Source organism: Sorex araneus, chromosome 6, assembly GCF_027595985.1.
Source record: "Sorex araneus isolate mSorAra2 chromosome 6, mSorAra2.pri, whole genome shotgun sequence".
Lineage (NCBI taxonomy): Eukaryota > Metazoa > Chordata > Mammalia > Eulipotyphla > Soricidae > Sorex > Sorex araneus.
In genome coordinates, this window is record NC_073307.1 from 158657917 (window position 1) to 158678437 (window position 20521).

Below are 20521 nucleotides of genomic sequence, written 5' to 3' on the forward strand. Positions count from 1 at the left end.
TCCCCTAATCTTGTGCTGTGTCCCCCCCTCCACCCATTTATGCGACATTCACCTCTGACACCTTTGGAATATTCTGGAGGGAATATTCTGGAGGGTCAGAGGGGGCCACGCAGCCCCTGGTTCAGAAATGCTGTGTAGAGGCTGGGGAAAGTGCGCTGATTTTTTTTTTTTCTTTTTGGGTCACACCCCGCGATGCTCAGGGGTTACTCCTGGCTCTGCACTCAGGAATTACTCCTGGCGGTGCTGAGGGGACCCTATGGGATGCCGGGGATGGAACTCGGATTGGCCATATGCAAGGCAAGCGCCCTCCCCAATGTCCTATCACCCCACGATGGTCTCCCGCTCCTGTTTCCTTGTAACTTATATTCTGGCCGCTGTTGGTGCTCCTGGTGTGTGCTCCGTCCAATCACAGGAACCTCTGCCACGGTGAACATCCTCACCTCAATCGATGCTGACTGACGGGGTCATCCAAGAGGAAGTCTTCCCAAGCAGAATATTACCCTGCGAAGTCATTCAAAACTCTTGAACTCTTGGGGGCTGGAGCGATAGCACGGTGGGTAGGGCGTTTGCCTTGCACGCGGCCGACCCGAGTTTGATTCCCAGCATCCCATAGGGTCCCCCGAGCACTGCTAGGAGTAATTCCTGAGTGCATGAGCCAGGAGTAACCCCTGTGCATCAACGGGTGTGACCCAAAAAGCAAAAATAAATAAATAAATAAACACCTCTTGGGGCTGGAGCGACAACGCAGCGGGGAGGGCGTTTGCCTTGCATGCGGCCAACCCGGGTTCGATTCCCAGCATCCCATATGGTCCCCTGAGCACCGCCAGGGGTAATTCCTGAGTGCAGAGCCAGGAGTGACCCCTGTGCATCGCCGGGTGTGACCCAAAAAGCAAAACAAAAAACAAAAAACAAAAAAACACCCTCTTGAACTCGGGCTGAGAGGCAGGAAACGGGGGAGTCTGGGCTCCAGGTAAGGGGACACATACAGGTTCAGGTGAAATGGGAGGTTGACTAGAACATGATGAGCAGAGGAAGGAGGGAGCTGTCTGTTCCCTGAGGGCCCATTCAAGTCTTCACCCCGCCTGGCCTGGAGGCACCAGATATCCAGCATCCTTCCCTTCCCTGGTCTGAGCAAGCTGCCCAGCAGCCACCAGAATTTGGTGCCACCCATGGGGGGCAGCAGTGAGCAGGGACAGGCAGGCTGTGTAGACCGAGTTTGCTGCAAACATGACATCTTGACATCGTTCCTCCCGTGGCTCCAGCTTTGGTCCCCCAGACGCTCTCAGCACGATGTCCGCCTCTCCCGCCAGCAATGGGGTGTTTGTTGTCATCCCCCCGAGCAACGCCAGCGGCCTCCGCCCGCCACCAGCCATCCTGCCCACCTCCGTGTGCCAGCCTCCCGGGATCATGCAGTTCGAAGAGCCACCACTAGGGGCGCCGCCGTCCAGGGCCACCCAGGTCCCAGACCTGAGACCCATGGACACCTTCCTGACGGGAGAGCCCAAAGCCTTAGGGGTAAGAGGGTGAGGGGGTGGGGTGGGTGGAGGAACCCACTGACTTCGTCACGCTGAGTGATGAGGTCCAAAAGAAGGAGGGGGCAGGAGGGAACAGTCGCGGTAGGGGTAGATAGAGGCGGGCCTGAAGCCAATCCCGGGCTGCAGGTGAGTATAGGCCTCGAGGTGGGTGTGGCCAAGGCTTGTTTCAGAGAGAAACGACGGATGGTGGAATGCAAGAGCAAAGGAAGGGGCAGGGGATAGGGGGTGCTGGAGCGGGGGGCAAGGGCCAGCTCCTGGAGGTAGGGGACTGACCATCCACAAAAGATCAGGAGATGAGATGCTGGAGACTGAGCTGGGTCCATTGCAGTTAGGCAGCCGGAGGGCCCTGCTGTGCTCTTACTTCCAGATTTTCCTGTTGTTTTGCTTTTTTTTTTTTTTTTTGAGGGGGCCACACCCGGTGGTGCTCAAGGTTTACTCCTGGCTCTCCATTCAGAGATCACTCTCCTGGCAGGCTCCGGGAGCCTATGGGATGCCGGGGATCGAACCCTTGTCCACAGCATGCTAGGCAAACACCTTACCAGCTGTGCTCTCTCTTTCTGGCCCCTATTGCTTCCAGATTTTAATCATCACCCAAAACAGTGGAAAGGAATGTGAGAACAGGCCAGAGAGCTAGTACTGGGGGAGGCACTCCCCCTACAGGAGGCTCATCCTGATTTCAGGCTCATCCTGATTTCATCCCTACTCTGTGGATGGTGCCCTGAGACTGCCAGGGGTCATTCCTGAGCACAAAAGCCAGAAAGAGCCCCTGAGGATGGGAGGAAGGGAGGAAAGGAAGGAGGAGGGAGGAAGGAAGAAGGGAGGGAGGGAGGGAGGGAGGGAGGGAGGGAGGAAGGGAGGGAGGGAGGGAGGGAGGAAGGAAGGAAGGAAGGAAGGAAGGAAGGAAGGAAGGAAGGAAGGAAGGAAGGAAGGAAGGAAGGAAGGGAGGAAGGGAGGGAGGGAGGGAGGAAGGAAGGAAGGAAGGAAGAAGGAAGGAAGGAAGGAAGGAAGGAAGGAAGGAAGGAAGGAAGGGAGGTAGGAAGGAAGGAAGGAAGGAAGGAAGGGAGGAAGGGAGAAGAGAGAGAGGGAGGGAGGGAGGAGGGAGGGAGGGAGGGAGGGAGGAATGGAGGGGGGAGGAGGGGGAGGGAGGGAGGGAGGGAGGGAGAAAAGAGAGGGAGAGAGGGAGGGAGGGGGAGGGAGGGAGGGAGGGAGGCAGGCAGACCCCATTCCTGGAAAATGATTCACAGGGTGCTGGCAAGCCAACCCTCACAAAATAATAATCACTGTATCACTGTCATCCAGTTGCTCATCGATTTGCTCGAGCAGGCACCAGTAACATCTCCGTTGTGAGTAACTTGCTGTTACTGTTTTTGGCATATCAATTACGCCATGGGGAGCTTGCCAGGCTCTGCCGTGCAGGGCGAGATACTCTCGGTAGCTTGCCAGGCTCTCCGAGAGGGGCGGAGGAATCGAACCTGGGTTGGTCACGTGCAAGGCAAATGCCCTACCCGCTGTGCTATCGCTCCAGCCCAGCATAATAATAAAGCCCATCAAAATAATAAGTCCCACTGTCCTCTCATCCGGTGCAAGGCGACTCTGCTGGCACACAGGGCTGGGACATATCCACGAGAGACACTGAAATGAGCAAGATGCTCCAGCGAGAGTGATGGCCAGCGGCAGGGGTGAGGAGGGAGAGGAAGGCACAGGCAGGGAATGCCAGGTCTGGGGGCTGAGGTCCAAGAAACCAAGTGTGACCCCAGAAAGAGCTGGGTGAGCCCAAAGGTGAGCTCACCAAACAGATGAGCCCAAAGCAGGACGCAATCCCATTGAGAGAGGCAAGGGAGTCCCCCGCAGCTGAAGGGAGCCAGCTTTGCCTCTTGGAATGATCTCGATGGATGGTGGTGACGATGCCTCCAGCACGGAAGAGAAATCTGGTCCTCAGCAGCCAGGGCCCTGCAGCGCTCCCCGCGGCGGCCTGCAGGGGGGCGGTGTGGAGCCAGGAGAGAGTCTGGTCTTCAGCAGCCAGGGCCCTGCAGCGCTCCCCGCAGAAGCCGGCAGGTGGCGCTGTGGAACCAGGGGAGAATCTGGTCCTCAGCAGCCAGGGCCCTGCAGCGCTCCCCGCGGCGGCCTGCAGGGGGCGGTGTGGAGCCAGGAGAGAGTCTGGTCTTCAGCAGCCAGGGCCCTGCAGCGCTCCCCGCAGAAGCCGGCAGGTGGCGCTGTGGAAGGAGGGGAGAATCTGGTCCTCAGCATCCAGGGCCCTGCAGTGCACCCCGCGGCCGCCTGCAGGGGCGGTGTGGAACCAGGAGAGAATCTGGTCCTGCAGGGGGCGGTGTGGAGCCAGGAGAGAATCTGGTCCTGCAGGGGGCGGTGTGGAGCCAGGAGAGAATCTGGTCCTCAGCAGCCAGGGCCCTGCAGTGCACCCCGCGGCGGCCTGCAGGGGGGCGGTGTGGGGCCGCACCGAGCTGCCGTGTGCTTCCCCGCAGACCGTGCAGATCCTCATCGGCCTCATCCACCTGGGCTTCGGCAGCGTGCTGCTCATGGGTCCGCCGCGGCCACGTGGCCATGCTCTTCATCGAGGGCGGTATCCCCTTCTGGGGAGGAGCCTGCGTGAGTGTCGGGACCGCTGGGGGAGGGGGATACCCTGCCACGCCCCATCCATGCCCAGCTCTGCCAATCTCCCGGGACTTGGCGGTCATTGTAGGGGGAGGAGAGAAGATGGGGGGAAGGAGGGGGAACAGATCCTAAATCTCACTAGGACCCACCTTTGCCTACTCGTGAGCCCTCAGCCTGCCCCACCTGCCTCATGCCTTTGTGTGAAAGCTCCCCCAAAGACCCCCGGTGGGAGGAAGGAAAGAAAGGGGAAAGGAGGGAGGGAGGGAGGGAGGGGTCAGGCTAGACAGTAGCCGCCCACCGGCCACACCCAGATCCTATCTGGCGCCCTACACCCAAACCTGCCTGCAGAGGACTATCCAGCCAGGCTCCTTGCCCACCTGGCACCCCCTGCCCCAAAACGATCAGCTCCGAGCCCCTGACCCCTCGGGAGGTCCATCGTCTCCCGTATTGGTCAGCCCGGCCACGCCCTGCTGAGAATCCCGGCGCTGGTCTCATTTGCCTCCCTGAGTGAGGCCGGCGAATCAGGGGTTGGGGTGACACAGCCTTGGGGTCCCGCTAAGGGAGTCCTGAATCCATCTCCTGTCACCGCAGAGGCTAATCTTCCCCAAGCCTCATCTTCCTCTTCTCAGACTCAGGGCCCCGGTTGGATTCCGTTACCCCACAAGTTTGAGGAAGGCTTGGTTCACCCTGGCGTGTTGAGCCAATGAACCCGGCCAGACTGTTTTACGAACCCGTCCATCTCGGGCCCGAGAGTTGGTACTGGGTTCAGGGGCAGATTTTGGATAGGCAGCCCCAAGTTCCATCGCCACCAGCATATGCCACCACCACCACCCCACCTCACAGGGTGCTGCCTTGAAGACTCGGGAGCACCACTGGGGTGACCTGGGTCATTCCTGGCAGGCCCTGCAGGACAACACAAACGTGGACCCTAGAACGGAACTGCTGGCCCAGTTGGCTAACACCGCTGCAGTTTTTCAGCCCCTGAGTCTGCTTGAAAAACCACTTGGGAGACCTGAAAATTAGTAAATACATTTATTTTTAAATAAAGATAGCATCCGCCTAGGCTAGTGAGATCATTGAACAGGCCAAGTGCAGGCTCTGTGTTCAGGAGGCCTGGATCTGATCCCCAGCCCCGCTGGGAGTGACCCCCCACCCCAAGCTCAGAGCTGGAATAGCCCCCACTCACGAAAGAAAGAGAGAAAGAAAGAAAGAAAGAAAGAAAGAAAGAAAGAAAGAAAGAAAGAAAGAAAGAAAGAAAGAAAGAAAGAAAGAAAGAAAGAAAGAAAGAAAGAAAGAAAGAAAGAAGGAAGGAAGGAAGGAAAGAAAGAAAGAAAGAAAGAAGAAAGAAAGAAGAAGAAAGAAAGAAAGAAAGAAAGAAAGAAAGAAAGAAAGAAAGAAAGAAAGAGAAGAGAGAGAGAGAAAGAAGAAAGAAAGAAAGAAAGAAAGAAAGAAAGAAAGAAAGAAAGAAAGAAGAAAAGAAAGAAAGAAAGAAAGAAAGAAAGAAAGAAAGAAAGAAGAAAGAAAGAAAGAAAAAGAGAAAGAAAGAAATCGTTCATCCGCACAGGCAGCAAGTGCCAAGTGCCCTGGGCAGGGGCCCTGGAAACCCAGGACACTCGAGAGAGCTCAGGTCAAGAATGGAGAAGGTCACTGACACCCAGAGGCCGACAGCCCCCCACGGGGACCCCAGCCCGTGGACCCCACCTGGGGTCGGCCGCGGCCTCACCCGCTCCCCTTCCCCGCAGTTCATCATCTCTGGGTCCCTGTCTGTGGCAGCCGAGAGGAGCATACCAGCTGCCTGGTGAGTCTAAAAAGGGGTCCAGGGGGCCTTGCCCACAGGTTAGGGGACCAGCCACGGTTCCCTTACACGGGCGAAGCTTGGGGAAGGGCAGTGGAGGGAAAGAGATCAGTGGGGGCTACCTCCAGGTTGTGGGGGGGGGGTGAAGGGGCTGTGGCTGGGAGCACTGCTGAGGTCAAGCCCTGACCCCGGGGAGCTTACACTCATATCTGTTAAGACACCCCCAAACTACTGACAAATGTTCGTGTTTTGAAAAGGACACCCAAGGAGGCCCCAGGTGGAGCGGGAGCTCAGCAGGGACCATCGGGGGGTCCCGAGAAGGGGTCGTGAGCTCAGAGTGGGGCCAGCACCCCAGTCTGGGGAGCCGGAGAGGGCCAGGAAGCCAGAACAGCGCACGGAGGCAGGGTGGGGCGCAGGAGAAGGCTGCGGCGGGGACGAGCCTCCTTTGGGAGCTACGTTAAGGTTGTGTGATCTTAGAGAGCCATTGCCCTGGTTGTGTTCTTGAGCGCAGGGTAGGGAGTGGAGTATAAGAGGGCAGGCTGGCACGTGGGGACCTCAGGCCAACGCTAACAGCCCCCACGCTGGCACATTAAGGTGGGTCTCATAGCAGCTTAGTGCCTGCCCCATGGGCCGTGTTGGGTTGGGATTGGGAATGAATAAAGGATGATTGGATGGATGGATGGATGGATGGATGGATGGATGGATGGATGGATGGATGGATGGATGGACGGATGGACGGAATGGGTGGGTAGACAGATGGATGGATGAATGTATGGATGGATGAATGGGTGGGTGGAAGATGGATGGCTGGGTGGACAAATGGATAGATGAATTAATGGATAGACAGAGAGGCGGACAGATAGCAAAGTGAATGAGTAGATAGGTGGGTGGGCGGAGGGATGGACAAACAAATGGGTAGGTTTGGAATGAATGAAGAGTGGATGCGTAAATGTATGAACAGACAAATGGATGCATGAATGGAAGGGCATAGGAATGGGTGCATGGGTGGATGGATGGATGGATGGATGGATGGATGGATGGATGGATGGATGGATGGATGGATGGATGGGTAGATGGATGAATGGGTGGGTGGGTGGGTAGGTGGATGGATGGATGGGTGGATACATGGGTGGGTGGATGGATGGATGGATAATTCGATCGATCGATCGATCAATGGGTGGGTGGATGAATGGGTGGATGATGTATTAATGGATGAATGTCTCTGTGAGATTGCTTTAGTCTCTGCTCCCTCCTCAGTGTCCTAGGGGAAAGTCAGGGGCCGGAATGATATTACAGGGGTTAAAGCACTGCTGGGTGCCACCCGGGAGGCCTCCAAGTGCCACCGGGCTGGGTAGCCCAAGTAGTCTGTCCCCTCAGACCCCAAGCATGAGCACCATGTCCTCATCCCTTACATTGAACCACTGGCCCAGTGGACCAGGTCACCAGGAGAGGCTCCACCTCCTAGAGGACGCCCCCAAAAAAGGGAGTCAGCGCCCTTGGGAGTCGAGCAGATTCTGCACTTCTGGGCCAGAAGGCTCCCGCCTCAGGGTCTAAGGAGCCAGAGACCACTTGCCTTCTGCGTTCTCCAGCCCCCTGCCCAGGATTGGCCCCGCCCAGCCTCATACCCTGGACCCCACCCGCCCAGTACCCAACCCCTGCAGCCCCTCATGCTGCCTACCCCGCCTGGAACCACCTGGCACCCCAGCCATGCCCCAGCCCCGCCCCCTCCCCAGGATCTGACCTACAGGATGCTCCGCTGGCGGGGGAGGGGGAGGGACACGGGAAAGGGGGGTCGTGACGCCATGCAGGAGAGGGACGCTCTGCCTGGCAGCTTTGGGGAGATGGCAGCAGGGACATTCTCCGTGCTGGGAAGGACAGTGGAGAAGTGGGCATTCAGGCAGAGGCCAGCAGGCTCACGGGAGAACTGGGTGGGGAGGGGGGCCTGGCGGTGGGCGGGGGAGGGCTGTGACCCGCGCGGGGCCCCTTCCTTCCTCTTCCCTCCGTCCCTGCCTGTGCTCCCCTCCTGCAGGTGAGGACCAGCCTGGGCACCAACATCCTCAGCGCCACGGCCGCCTTCGCCGGGACGGCCATCCTGCTCATGGATTTTGGGGTCACTAACTGGGTGTGTGATCAGGCGTCCCCTCCTCCTCCTCCTCCTCCTCCTCCTCCTCTCCGACCCGGGAGTGGGGAAATGTAGGGAGTGACAGAGCCATGTGGGGGGGTGGCCGACCCCACAGTCCTATCACCAATGGGCATGGGGCGGGGGAGGGGCAGGCGCACAGTGCCTCGAAGGTTCGGCGTGCTGTGACGGTGGGGTTTTGCTCCCCAGGATGTGGGCAGGGGCTACCTGGCCGTGCTGACCATCTTCACCATCCTGGAATTCTTCATCGCCGTCATTGCCACCCACTTTGGGTGCCAAGCCACCCGCGCGCAAGCCAACGCGGTGAGTGCTGCGGGCCCACGGCCCCCCGCCCCGTCCTGCCTCTGACCAAGCCCTTGGGAATTCTCCCCCCACCCCCCACCCCTCTTCTTTCTTCTCATGCTCAAAGCCCTCCTGGTTCCGGCGACCCAACGCAGTTATGTGCTTGGAGACGGGGTTGTTCTCCTGGTGACCGCACGGGGGCGCCCGCGCCATGGGCCGGCTACTCTGGACCCCTTAACTGGAAACAGCGCTGGGGGCTCCCTCGTCATTTCCTGGGGGCGGGGGAGGGGGGAACCATGCATTGCATTGGAAATCCAGCGTGACCCAGGTGGAAGCTGAGCCTAGTGCCCCTCCGAACTGGAGGACAGTAAAGACAGAAAGGGTGACAGGGAAGGGTTTGTTTGAGGAGTTGGGGAGACCCTTAGAATAAAGGGGGGGCTGGAGCGATAGCACAGTGGGTAGGGCGTTTGCCTTGCACGCGGCGGACCCGGGTTCGATTCCCAGCGTCCCATATGGTCCCCTGAGCACCGCCAGGGGTAATTCCTGAGTGCAAAGCCAGGAGGGACCCCTGTGCATCGCCGGGTGTGATCCAAAAAGAAAAAAAAAAAAAGAATAGAGTGGGGGCTGGGGGCTGGAAAATGATGCAGGGGGCCGCGTTGGGGGTGGCGCTTGGAGAAAGTGGCTTTGCAGAGAAGGTGAGGTGAGACTGTGGGTCCTGAGCAGGGGGGTGTTTGCTTGCATGGAAGGTGGGAGGAAGGACTCCTGGAAATCCACACCCATCCAGGGGCTTCTGGAAGGCAGCGGGGGTGGGAGCAGAGAGGTGGGGGCTGGAGACGGGGGTGGGGAGTCGGCAAGGCGCCCCTGTACTGCCCCTGTCTTGAGCTGCTGCAGAAAGACCAGAGCTTGAGCCCCTGCAGGAACGAGGCTCATTTCACTCCCAACATCTGATCGGTCCCACACATGTTTTGTTGGGGCTTGAGCTAGCAGGGGCCACAACCAGAAGTCCTGCCCAGCAGTGGGATGCTCCCAGCTCCGTGCCCGAGCACCGTAGCCACTGTACTACCCTTCCACCTGTGTTTTCTGGAAAATGAGTTGAACCCATTGGCCGTTTGATTCGGCTGCCTGCAGCTCCGCGGGAACGCATCGCGAAGGCGCTGTTCCCCGTCTTCCCGCAAGGGGGCACTGGTGCAACACACCCACTCACCCACCCATTCACCCACCCTCCTCCCCGAAGGTGCCCGGGAAACCTGCAGGAAGGTCACTGGGTTGGTTTTCTTCCTTTGCAGCCCGTGATTTTCCTGCCCAACGCCTTCAGCACAGACTTCAGCATCCCCAGCCCGACGGCCTCCCCGCCCCCCGCCTATGACAACGTGGCCTATATGCCCAAGGAGTCGTCCGAGTAGATGGTGGCCTCCCTGGAGCCCAGCCACCCCCAGACCCAGCCGCTCCCCGCTTGGTTAATCTGGGGACAACCAACCCCCCCACACACACACACCCACGTGTTGTGGCACCCGGGTGCAGTGCTCCCAGTGACCCCTGCCCCATACACCGTCCCCCGGGTCTGTCCTGTGAGTGCTAGTTGATGTCAGCGTGTCTGTGACTCGGCTCCCCCCTCCCCCCCGCCCTTGGTGCATCGGGAGGAGCCCCCCGTGAGAAGCTCACCCAGGAGGGCGCTCGGGCCTGGGGAAGGTCATCACACTAGAGTGTTCCAGAAGGCTCTAGATGGAAGGCCTGAGTCCACCTGCCACCGTGCTTGCAGGAGTCAGCTGGGCTCTCTTAGCCAGAAAGGAAAGGGTTGACCCAGGCGACGTCGTGGGCCCTCCAGCTCCCAGCCTCCCGAGTAAAAGTGGGGTCGGTGTTGGTTCCCCCCGCTCACACCCGCCTACCCTCGCCCAGGGCCTGGGAGGTGGCAGGGGGGCGGTATTTGGGGTGCACTATGGGGATGCTCCCTCCCCCTAAATGCTCAGGCTCCCCTTCTCCTCCTTAGCCTGATGGTGAGCCCGTGGGGGCTGGCCTGCCGCTGTCCCCGGCGTGCAGGAGCGACACGGCAGAGAACAGTAAACAGTGTGGCTCCCGTGAGCGGGGCTCGGCGTACTGCTTCCTCTCGACCAGACTGCTCAGACTCCGCTCATGTCTGTCAGCCAGCTGGGCAACTGCCCCACTGTAGCAGCATGAAGAGGGGTGTGTGTGGTGTGTGTGTGTGTGTGTGTGTGTGTGTGTGGTGTGTGTGTGTGTGTGCACACACATGGGTGTGTGCATGTGTGTAGGCCCATGGGTATGTGAGTGTGCATATGTGACACCATTTGTAAATGGTGTATGTCTATGAAAGTGTGTTCATATGTGGGTATGTATCACAAGTCACGAATCACAAAATCCCGTTGATTGTCGATTTCTCGAGCAGGCTCAGTAACCTCTCCATTTGTCCTATCCCTGAGATTTTAGAAGCCTCTCTCTACTCGGCCTTCCCAACGATGCCATATTGGAGGCTCTTTCAGGGTCAGGGGAATAAGATCCAGCTTGTTACTGGCTTTGGCATATGGATACACCATGATGGGACTACACATACCTGGGTTCCTCTGCCGGTACCTTCATGTGTGAGGCCTGTCCGAACATGTGGAGAGGGGCCTTGAGCATGGCTGTGGCTAGGTTCCAGTGGTCTTCGGCTGCCAGGAGCTCTGCTCGGGGCGGGGAGGGAAGCTGGAGCCCATCTCCTTCGAGGGGCCCCGGGGAACACAGCCAGGCGTGCGGGTATGTATATGAGCATATATATGTGTGTGTGTATGGGGTTAAGGATATGAGTGTGTATATACATGTGTGCATATATGAGTAAGCCTGTGAGTATATGTATATGTGGGCATATGTAGGTAAGCCTGTGAGTGTGGATATATGTGGATAAGTATGTGAGTGTGTATGTGCATGTGGGCATATGTGGGTAAGCCTGTGAGTGTGTGTATATGTGTGGGTATATGTAAGTACGTGACTTGTGTGTATATGTGTGGGCCTATGTGGATAAGTATACAAATATGTATGTACATGGGGCATATGTGGGTAAGTATGTGACTGTGTGTATATGTGTGGGCCTATGTGGATAAGTATACAAGTATGTGTGTACATGTGGGCATATGTGGGTAAGTCTGTGTGTGTGAGTATATGTGGGGAAGTATATGAGTGTGTGTGCACGTGTGGGTATATGTTGGCATGGATATGAGAGAGCATGTGTGTGTGCATATGTGGGCTTGTATATGAGCATGTGTATGAGTATTGTGTGCTGGACACCAGACCCTGTGACTGACCCTGATGCACGTGGAGGCCAGGACCCGGGGAGCGAGTCGGTGGGGTGAGAGCACCGCATGCTTCCGTGTTCAGTCCCCGCGAGGCCCCTGGGGAGGTTGCAGCGCCTGGCGGTCCGGAACCATCATATCACATTCGGGTGCCTGAGGGTCAGGCCTGGTGACAACACAGAGCCCTGTGGTCCCATGTGGAGATGAACAAAAGGATCCGGAAGTTTCCCGAGTCCCCAAGAGGGAGACTGAGAGCGGGCCAGGAAGGCAGCTCAGCAAAGGCCTTTCAGTATGAAGCCCTGGGTTCAATCCCCGGCAACACACGTGGACACGGGATGTCAGAGATCGAACCCGGGTCGGTCTCGGGCAAGGCAAACGCCCTGCCCGCTGTACTATCAGTCTGCCCTCACCCCCAATTATTTTAGAATTCCAAGAGCCCCTCATCTCCCTGTCACGCCCACGGACTGCCTTCATGGGCCATGTAAGCGCATTAGCGGCCGTGATCCAGAGACTCACCAGCGAATTTCGGAACCGAGCAGCTCACCCGGAGATGTCTCTGGACCTTGAGCCAGGCTGATCTCACTGGGGTGCCTCAGCCCCTGAGCTCCCAAAAATTAATAACGAAAATGAAAAGAGCAACTCTCAGGAAGAGACACCTGCGCGTGGCAACATCATAGCGTTACTCTGGAGTTCTCTGGGCCCAGGGAACGTTCCAGACTCTCACTGGAGGGTGGTTCCATGGAGTTATACATTGGGAAGCATCCACGGGCTTTCAGGCACCTTATGAATCTCCTCTGCTTGTTTGCGTTTTTTAAGTTGGAGAACTTAAAAAAGTTCTGGCTAGAGCGATAGCACAGAGGGTAGGGCATTTGCCTTGCACACGGCCAACCTGGGTTCGATTCCTTCGTCCCTCTCGGAGAGCCCGGCAAGCTACCGAGACTATCCCACCTGCACGGCAGAGCCTGGCAAGCTACCCGTGGTGTATTCGATACGCCAAAAACAGTAATAACAAGTCTCACAATGGAGACGTTACTGGTGCCCGCTCGAGCAAATCGAGGAACAATGGGATGACGGTGCTACAGACAGTGCTACGTTGGAGAACAAAGAAAAAGAAACTGGAGTTTCTTTATCAAGGGCTGGAGAGATAGTACAAGGGTGTGGCACCGGCCTTGCATGCAACCAACCCTGGTTCAACCTCTGGCTTCTCCTACGGTCCCCTGAGCACTGCCAGGATAATTCCTGAGCACAGAGCCAGGAGTGAACCCCAAGCATCGCCAGGTGTGGTCCCCCAACAAAAGAAAACAAAAAGAAGTTCCCATATCACCTACGTGTGATGTCACGAATCACCCCCATACCACTCACTTTACACCTTACGGCTCTCGTTCGTCACATCTGCCACTCACGGTCTGCGTGGCCGAGACCCAGAAACAGCCCAGTGCTTGGCTCAAGTCCCGCACGAGGCAGCCAGCAGACAGCACCCGGGCCATGCCCACTGGACATCGGGCCGGGGGACAGTCCACTTCCAGCTCACACCGGCGCGGGCAGCAGAACTCACTTCCTTAGGGCTCTGGGACCAAGGCTCTTCCCAGCTGTCATCCCCTTCCTGCCCCCGAGACGCTCGGCTCCTTCCTTGGGGGGGGGGGGGTGGCGGTGTTGGGGTACGGTGTCGATAATTTCCCCCTCCAAATCCACACAAAGAGCTCAGCCAGTAATGCAACACACAAGCGGAGTTTATTAGCCAGCTCGCTGGGGTCAAGCCTCTAGGCACGCAGGCCCAAGCAAGACCCCAAACAAGGGAAAAGCCACAAATTTTATAGTCAGGGCTTACATCTGCTTACGTCCCAACCCGCACGTACTTTCGAATAGTACAAACAAGCAGTTATAGAGAGGTCATCTAGACATGTCTTCAGAACATTCTGGCAGCGATCCACCCTGCTTGTGTCTGGGTGGCTGCTATAGACAGTGACTAGCGGTGATGAAACTGTTTGCCAAGGCCAAGTTTCCAGTTCATGAAAAACGAACTGGTCCCTGAAGCTCCATTTGCTCTCAATGGAACGAGCATCTCCGATTGCAGCAGCTATGTGTACCTGGGTCGAGAAATCAACATGAGGATTGACTTGGCGCCAGAACTGCGCAGGAGGAAGAGAGCAGTGTAGAATGCATTCAAGAGCGTCGAAGAAGTGGTTAAGAGAACGAAGAACCTCCAACTCCAGGCACATCTTTTCGATTCCACCGTTCTTCCTGCACTAACATATGCCTCAGAGACCTGGGCCCTATGCAAACAGGATGAGAATGCTATTAGGGTATCCCAAAGAGGAATCGAAAGAGCTATGCTGGGAATATCATGTCTCACTCAAGTGAGAGAAGGAATCCGGAGTTCCGACCTCCGTCGGCGGTCAAGAATCAGGGACGTTGTCTCGTTTGCCAAGGCATCAATAATCAGATGGGCCGGTCATGTAATGCGATTCAGAGATGACCGCTGGACTAGAGCTGTTACCAACTGGATTCCACGGGACGTCAGAAGACCTCGCGGCCGCCCACCAACTAGATGGTCAGACTTCTTCATCAAATCCCTGAATGAACGATTTGAGGCTCTTCCTGTGCCTGGGGCAAGCAGATATCATTGGGCTGCACTAACATGCGACAGGGATGGATGGAGACGTTACTGGTGCCCGCTCGAGCAAATCAAAGATCAACGGGATGACAAGTGATACAAGTGAATTTCCAGCCCAAATGACCTTCCCTCACAGATGGCCAGGGGGATAAGCGGGGGTTTTAAGAAACACAAAAAGGTTTAAGTCAAACAAAACGTGGAGCAGGAACCAGGCAAGATAGTCACTCCTGCCCTGCTCCGTGTCCAACAGGGGGTGCTCAGCACACAGCCCGCGGCCGCTTGCAAGCCCGTGAGCGGAAGGCTCTGGATAAGGCTGTGTGCGGGGAGGCCGCGGGTCCCAAGTAATTATGGGGTGCCCTTCACCCTCCTTTGATCAGCGCTCACTGCACGGCAGTGTTGGTGCCGACCGGCTTCTGCCCACCTCTCTCCTGGCTTACAAGGCCCCCTCTGGTGTAGGAAGCCAGATGTAGGAGGCCATATTTCAATCCTGGCTCTTATCTTCAAGTAAGACAGAGCCTGGCACTTCTCCAACAGGGGCCTAATTAAAACTTCTCTAACAAGGTCGCCGTTACTGACCTGACTGACCTTACCATTCCACTAGCCGATACCCGTGCCTGACATGATAGATGAACATGTCACAATCTGTGATTGACTACTGTTTGTACGGGGTCCGGGCACGCATACCACTACCTGCCTCCCAGCAGGCAAGTATAAAATGCTGTAGCTGCCAGTGAATAAAGCTCTCTCTCTCCTTTTCTCCTCCTCCCTCTGTCTCTGCGTCTGTTCATTCGGCTGCGTTCCCTCCTCAGCCCCACAAAGGGTCCTACCTGCTGGACAGGGTGGGGCCCTCACACCTGGCGCCCAGCGTGGGGGCAATAGGGGATCACCGAACACCCGGTCAAGTTCACGTTGGCCGATGGACTCACGAAGAAGTGAGTATCTCTGAGGGTCGCCTCTCTCTTGGCGCACACCCTGGTTTGGGACCGGGCTCGAATACAGTCTCATCACACCCTGGCATGGGACCAGACTTGACAGTATAGTGTTAAGGACGAGACGGTCACTGGCGGAAAGTCTTGAATTCCCTTGTCTTGTGTGTGTGTGTGTGTGTGTGTGTGTGTGTGTGTATGTGTGTATGTGTGAGTGATTGTGCAGTCTTGGACGTCCTCGTCCTTGTACTGAGTCTGTGGCTCCACGACTTGGCATCCTTAAGATCCCTTTAAGGTTACGGAGTCCGAGTGGGCTGTCTGCGATTCCACGAGGAACATATGGTCTAGGGTGGTGCTGGTTTAGACACCGGCCGCAAGTCACCTCTCAGGCTGATCCACTATGGCTAAGTTCCTCACTGGCCAGACATGCATCTGAGTGGTTTGTTATGAGTGCCCCCGTCCCCCCCACCCTTCTTGTGCCTTTTGTGCTTTCATTTCTGCCGAGTTAGAGAAACAGCCTGCCAGTGACCATTTCTTTCTGTACTTTAATTTCCGTCGAGTTAGCTCAGAAACAGCCTCCCAGTGAAGATAGCCACTGGTGGAAGGCTTGAATCTCTTTGTCCTATGCTTTCATTTCTGTCTAGTTGGCAGAAACAGCCTCCCAGTGAAGACAGTCACTGGTGGAAGCTTGAATATATTTGTCCTATGTTTTCATTTCTGTCTAGTTGGCAGAAACAGCCTCCCAGTGAAGACAGTCACTGGTGGAAGCTTGAATCCCTTTCTCCTGTGTACTCATTTCTGTCTAGTTGGCAGAAACAGCCTCCCAGTGAAGACAGTCACTGGTGGAAGCTTGAATCCCTTTCTCCTGTGTCCTCATTTCTGTCTAGTTGGCAGAAACAACCTCCCAGTGAAGACAGTCACTGGTGGAAAGTTGAATCCCTTTCTCCTGTGTTCTCATTTCTGTCTAGTTGGCAGAAACAGCCTCCCAGTGCCCCTTTCTTTTTTCTCTTCTTGTTTTATGGCCTGCTTATCTTCTGTTTCCTTCGTCTGTGTTCACCCCTGGGAAATCCCCGTTATTTGCATCGTTTTTCTCACTATCCTTATTTTTATTACTATTTGCATTTTCGAAAGGTGCTTTTCCCGCTGATAAAGATAAATTCCACTCCCTTACTTCCTAAAATTATGGGACAAACACTCTCTAAAAAGGAGCCCTTTGTCAAAGCCCTGAAAAACTTCCTTAAAGACCGTGGAGTAAAAGTAAAGAAAAAAGACCTAGTGCAATTTTTTCTCTTTATAGAAGATATTTGCCCCTGGTTCCCTCAGGAGGGGATTATTAGTGAAAAGAACTGGGCCAGAGTAGGTGATTGTATGGAAAATTATTATGAACAGTATGGTCCTGAAAAAATCCCTACTTCTGCCTTTTCTTATTGGAACTTAATAAATGAGACTCTTAAGAGGCAACAAAGACAGCCAGAGACTCAGCACCTTGTTTCCGAATGTGAGACTTTTTTGAGGAAAAGGTATAAGAGTTCTAAGGCTCCCTCAGTCTGTAGGAATGAGGCCCCCCCCCCCTTGCAGGAGGCTGACTCCTCAAATTCTGCCACTATAGACTCTGACCATCCTGCTCCCCTATCTGAGCCCTCCCGAGCAAAGGCGCCTCTGAGACTTTATCCTGTGATTTCTGGCATCTCTGATCCCCCCCCCTCCGGAACCCGAATCCCTGCCCCCGGAGGACAGGGCTATCCTGGAAAATGAGGTGGCGAGGTATCAGTCCTCAGCCCCTCGACCGCCGTCAGGAAAACAGCCACCCCCTTATCTGTCCCACGCCACTGCCTTTTTTAATTCCTCCTATGACACCAGTGAGACAGTCCGCCAGCTTGCCCGGGACACTGCCGCTTTACGCGCAGTTCTCCAACAGAAGCAGGAATATGTCCAACTTTTGACTCAAATAAGGCAGCTGGATAAGGAACTCGTGAGTGCCCTGCAGCCTTCTACCCTCTCTCGAGGACCTAGCCTCTCTCAAGGGCCTAGTAAGAAAAGCTCAGTCTCTCCTTCACCCCGCCACACTCTAGTTTTAAAACCCGTGGCTGCCTTCCCAGTTACCAGGTCCCATTCTCAGGCCCTCAATTACCCCACCTCCGCCACGGCTCCACCCGATGATGATTCCTCAGATAGAGAAGCTGAGGAGGCCTATCAGCCTGAGGAAGGGGCACATCCTGAAGAGGTAAATCCCCCTCAGGACGTAACTCCTCAAGCACCAATCCGCCAAAGCTACAATAGATTAAAATTTGGGGACCTGAAAGATTTAAAGGCTGCTGTCTCTTCTTGCGGCCCCACTGCTCCTTTTACACTTGGCCTCTTGGACTCCCTTAGTGAGGGATGGCTCACGCCAAACGACTGGTTCTCAGTCGCTAAGGCTGTCCTGAGTAGAGGAGACTATCTCTTGTGGAAAACAGATTATTCTGATCAATGCCAAGACATGGCACGCAGCAATGTCGCGGCAGGAGGCTCTTCCTCATCCTGGGTCTTTGCTAAACTTCAGGGCCAAGCACCATTCGATTCTAATGAGGTGCAGGCTCAATTTCCCCCAGGGCTACTTGCCCAGATACAAACGGCTGCCCTCCGGGCCTGGAGGAGGCTTCCCTCTAAAGGGTCAGTAGTAACATCCCTAGCTAAGGTTCGTCAGGGAGCTAACGAGCCCTATAGTGATTTCATAGGGCGCCTCATGGAGGCAGCTGAAAAACTTATGGGAATCGAAGAGACAGATAATGAGCTGATCCGCCACCTGGCCTATGAAAATGCTAACTCCACCTGCCAGGCCGCACTTCGCTCCCATAAGCGTGGGAAGACTCTTTCAGAATACATCAGGCTATGCTCCGATGTTGATCCCACCACCCAAAAAATAGGGCTTGCTATAGGGGCTGCTTTCAAACAACTTGCCATTCAACCAGCGAACAGCCAGAACAAGCTGTGCTTTGGCTGTCAGCAGCCTGGACATTTTTCAAAAAACTGCCTCAATAAAAAACCGCGGCCCAGACCTAAAACTCCTTGTCCTGTGTGTAAACAGGGTTTCCACTGGAGGTCAGAGTGCCGCCAGAGGACCGCGCCGGGAAACTGGATTCGGGGCCAGCCCCAGTGCCCCCAATCTGCTCCCCCTCCCATGACTGGGGCTCCTCAAAATCATGGTCCGTTCAGCCTATCGGCGTCCAATCCCTTTGCAGAGCCATCCCCTACTCAGCCGGATTGGACCTCTGTGCCACCTCCCGCACAATATTAAAGAACAGGGCCCGAGAATCCCTAGTTCTCATAGAAAAGGCGATTGAAAATCATTTTTTTGCTCTCTAGATTACCAGCAACCCCATTGTCAGGGGGATAAGACCAAAGATAATGTGGACATCTGTAGGGCAGGTTCAGGAATCTCAGTGTGAATGTGATGAGTGGGGTGTGCTCCCGCGTGAAAGAAGGACCGGTCCGAGCAAGTGCAGGAGTGTGCTTTGTGCGTGTGCCTTTAATGCTTGTATTTGTCTCATTATCTTTCTCTTAGTTCTGCTTATTATTATCAGCAGAGAAGGTAGGAAAATGGAAGATTATGTGGTTAAGTGTTTAATAATATCAGGAATGAAAAAGTATATCACTAAGGTAGCCTATCCCCAAGTTTGATAAGAAGATACTAGTTCCCCGCCTCAGAACTAATCTTGACCAAGAAAGAAAAATGCTAGCATCTGACCACCTTAGGTTTCAACAATTTTGAAAAGGTTTTGCCGGCTTATATAAACAAAAGCGCTTTCTAGACCCATTTTTAACAGGCAGGGAACTGGCTGGTCAGGCAGGGAAACGGGGAGCAATGTTCCCAATCGGCCGACAGGGCTTAACTTTGCCCTGGGGACTGCTCCTTCCTTTCTCGGTCTGTCAGTTTTCTCCCTGCCATTTCTGAAGGGTCAGATCGATTGATCAACTGCAGACGTGTGCACATGTACGTGTGGTGTTTTTAGTGAACTTACTGTCTGTCTGTTTGTCTGTCTGTGGAACACTTGAGTGTTAGAGCTAGTTTGAAGTCAGTAATTCTTAGACTTGGGCAGACAAAATCAAGGGAGATCAGAGTGATATGAAGCCCAGCAATTTAAAAGATCTAGGTATCTTTGGAACTTGTTAGATCAGGTTAAACAAAGATTTCTAATTAGAATGTGGCGCCTACAACAAAATTGAAATTTTTAGTCTAAATTTCTTATTGGAAGAACATTAATAGTTATTAACAGTTGAAATTCTTTTGAATTCCAGTATCTGTACTATCTAGAAAAAGCTACAGAACTAAAGCCAGAAAACTAAAAAGTGAAATAAGAATTCAGAGAGTGCAAGGCTTTATCTTACAAGCCTCAGTCAATTTTAATGAGGAATTTAGCTCTTTTTCAAGCAACAGAGGTACAGAAACCCTCAAAATAAATAAAGTTTTCTTATGTTTCCATAAACATTGACAGTCCAAATGTTTTTTTTCTATGCTATTATCAAAGTTTGGTTAAAAAAATATATATATATATATATATATACATATATATATATATACCCAAAGGGCTCTTTCTGTGTTTGAAAGCATGTTTGTATTGTAGAATTGTTAAAGTTAGAAAGCTCATGATTTGAACTAAAGTACAAAAACTATCAAAATTAAGTCAAAGAAGTTTTTACCGTGTTTCACAAAAATTGATGGTCCAAAAGTCTTATGCTATTATACCAATGTATATATTTATATCTGCACTGGGTTAGAATTATTTGACCTAGAGAATCTTGTGAGTTGAAATAATTGTGATCTATGAAAACAGGTTCAAAGAATAATGCTTCAGTTTAAAATATTATTTTCTAGAGTTGCAAAATTGGTTGAAAAACTTATTGTACCTGTGTTTTATTTGATCTCTGAGACTTCTGGTAACTAAAATTTTTAAAGCTACTTAGCTCAGGATTATAAAGGGTTAATCTCAGTTTCACTTTGGGAGTTTTTAAAGATTTTCCCTGGATCCACCCATTCCCCTGCATTCCCAGCTCAGCAAGCTCTGCCTCAGTCAGACTGGATATGCAGACCCTCCCTAACCTCAACAGTGAATTCTAATCACACTTTTGCTCAGCAGATAAGACTTGCTAATTTAGTTTGTTAACTCTTCTAGGTATCTGGCTCTTGCAACTTTGTAAATGAGAACGGGCTTGGGAAACAACTGATCCTTATATTTGCATTAAAATCTGACGAACACACAAAAAAGAAATGGTGGGAAACCTCCTTGTAGGAGGAAAGGTCTCTGCTTATATTTTAACAGATGACAGACCTACTAATCCATTCTGGATCCTGCTATGG

At 54.1% G+C, this 20521-nt stretch overlaps 1 protein-coding gene across 1 annotated transcript; it reads left to right on the plus strand.

The window, feature by feature from the left end:
- Positions 1-1264: 1264 nt before the first annotated feature.
- On the plus strand, positions 1265-10441 carry MS4A15 (membrane spanning 4-domains A15). The gene is given in 8 exon segments (XM_055143061.1): positions 1265-1515; positions 4016-4072; positions 4074-4139; positions 5888-5924; positions 5927-5943; positions 7970-8062; positions 8270-8383; positions 9649-10441. Coding segments are annotated over 8 exon segments (726 nt in total). The 5' UTR covers positions 1265-1290; the 3' UTR covers positions 9766-10441.
- Positions 10442-20521: the final 10080 nt, after the last annotated feature.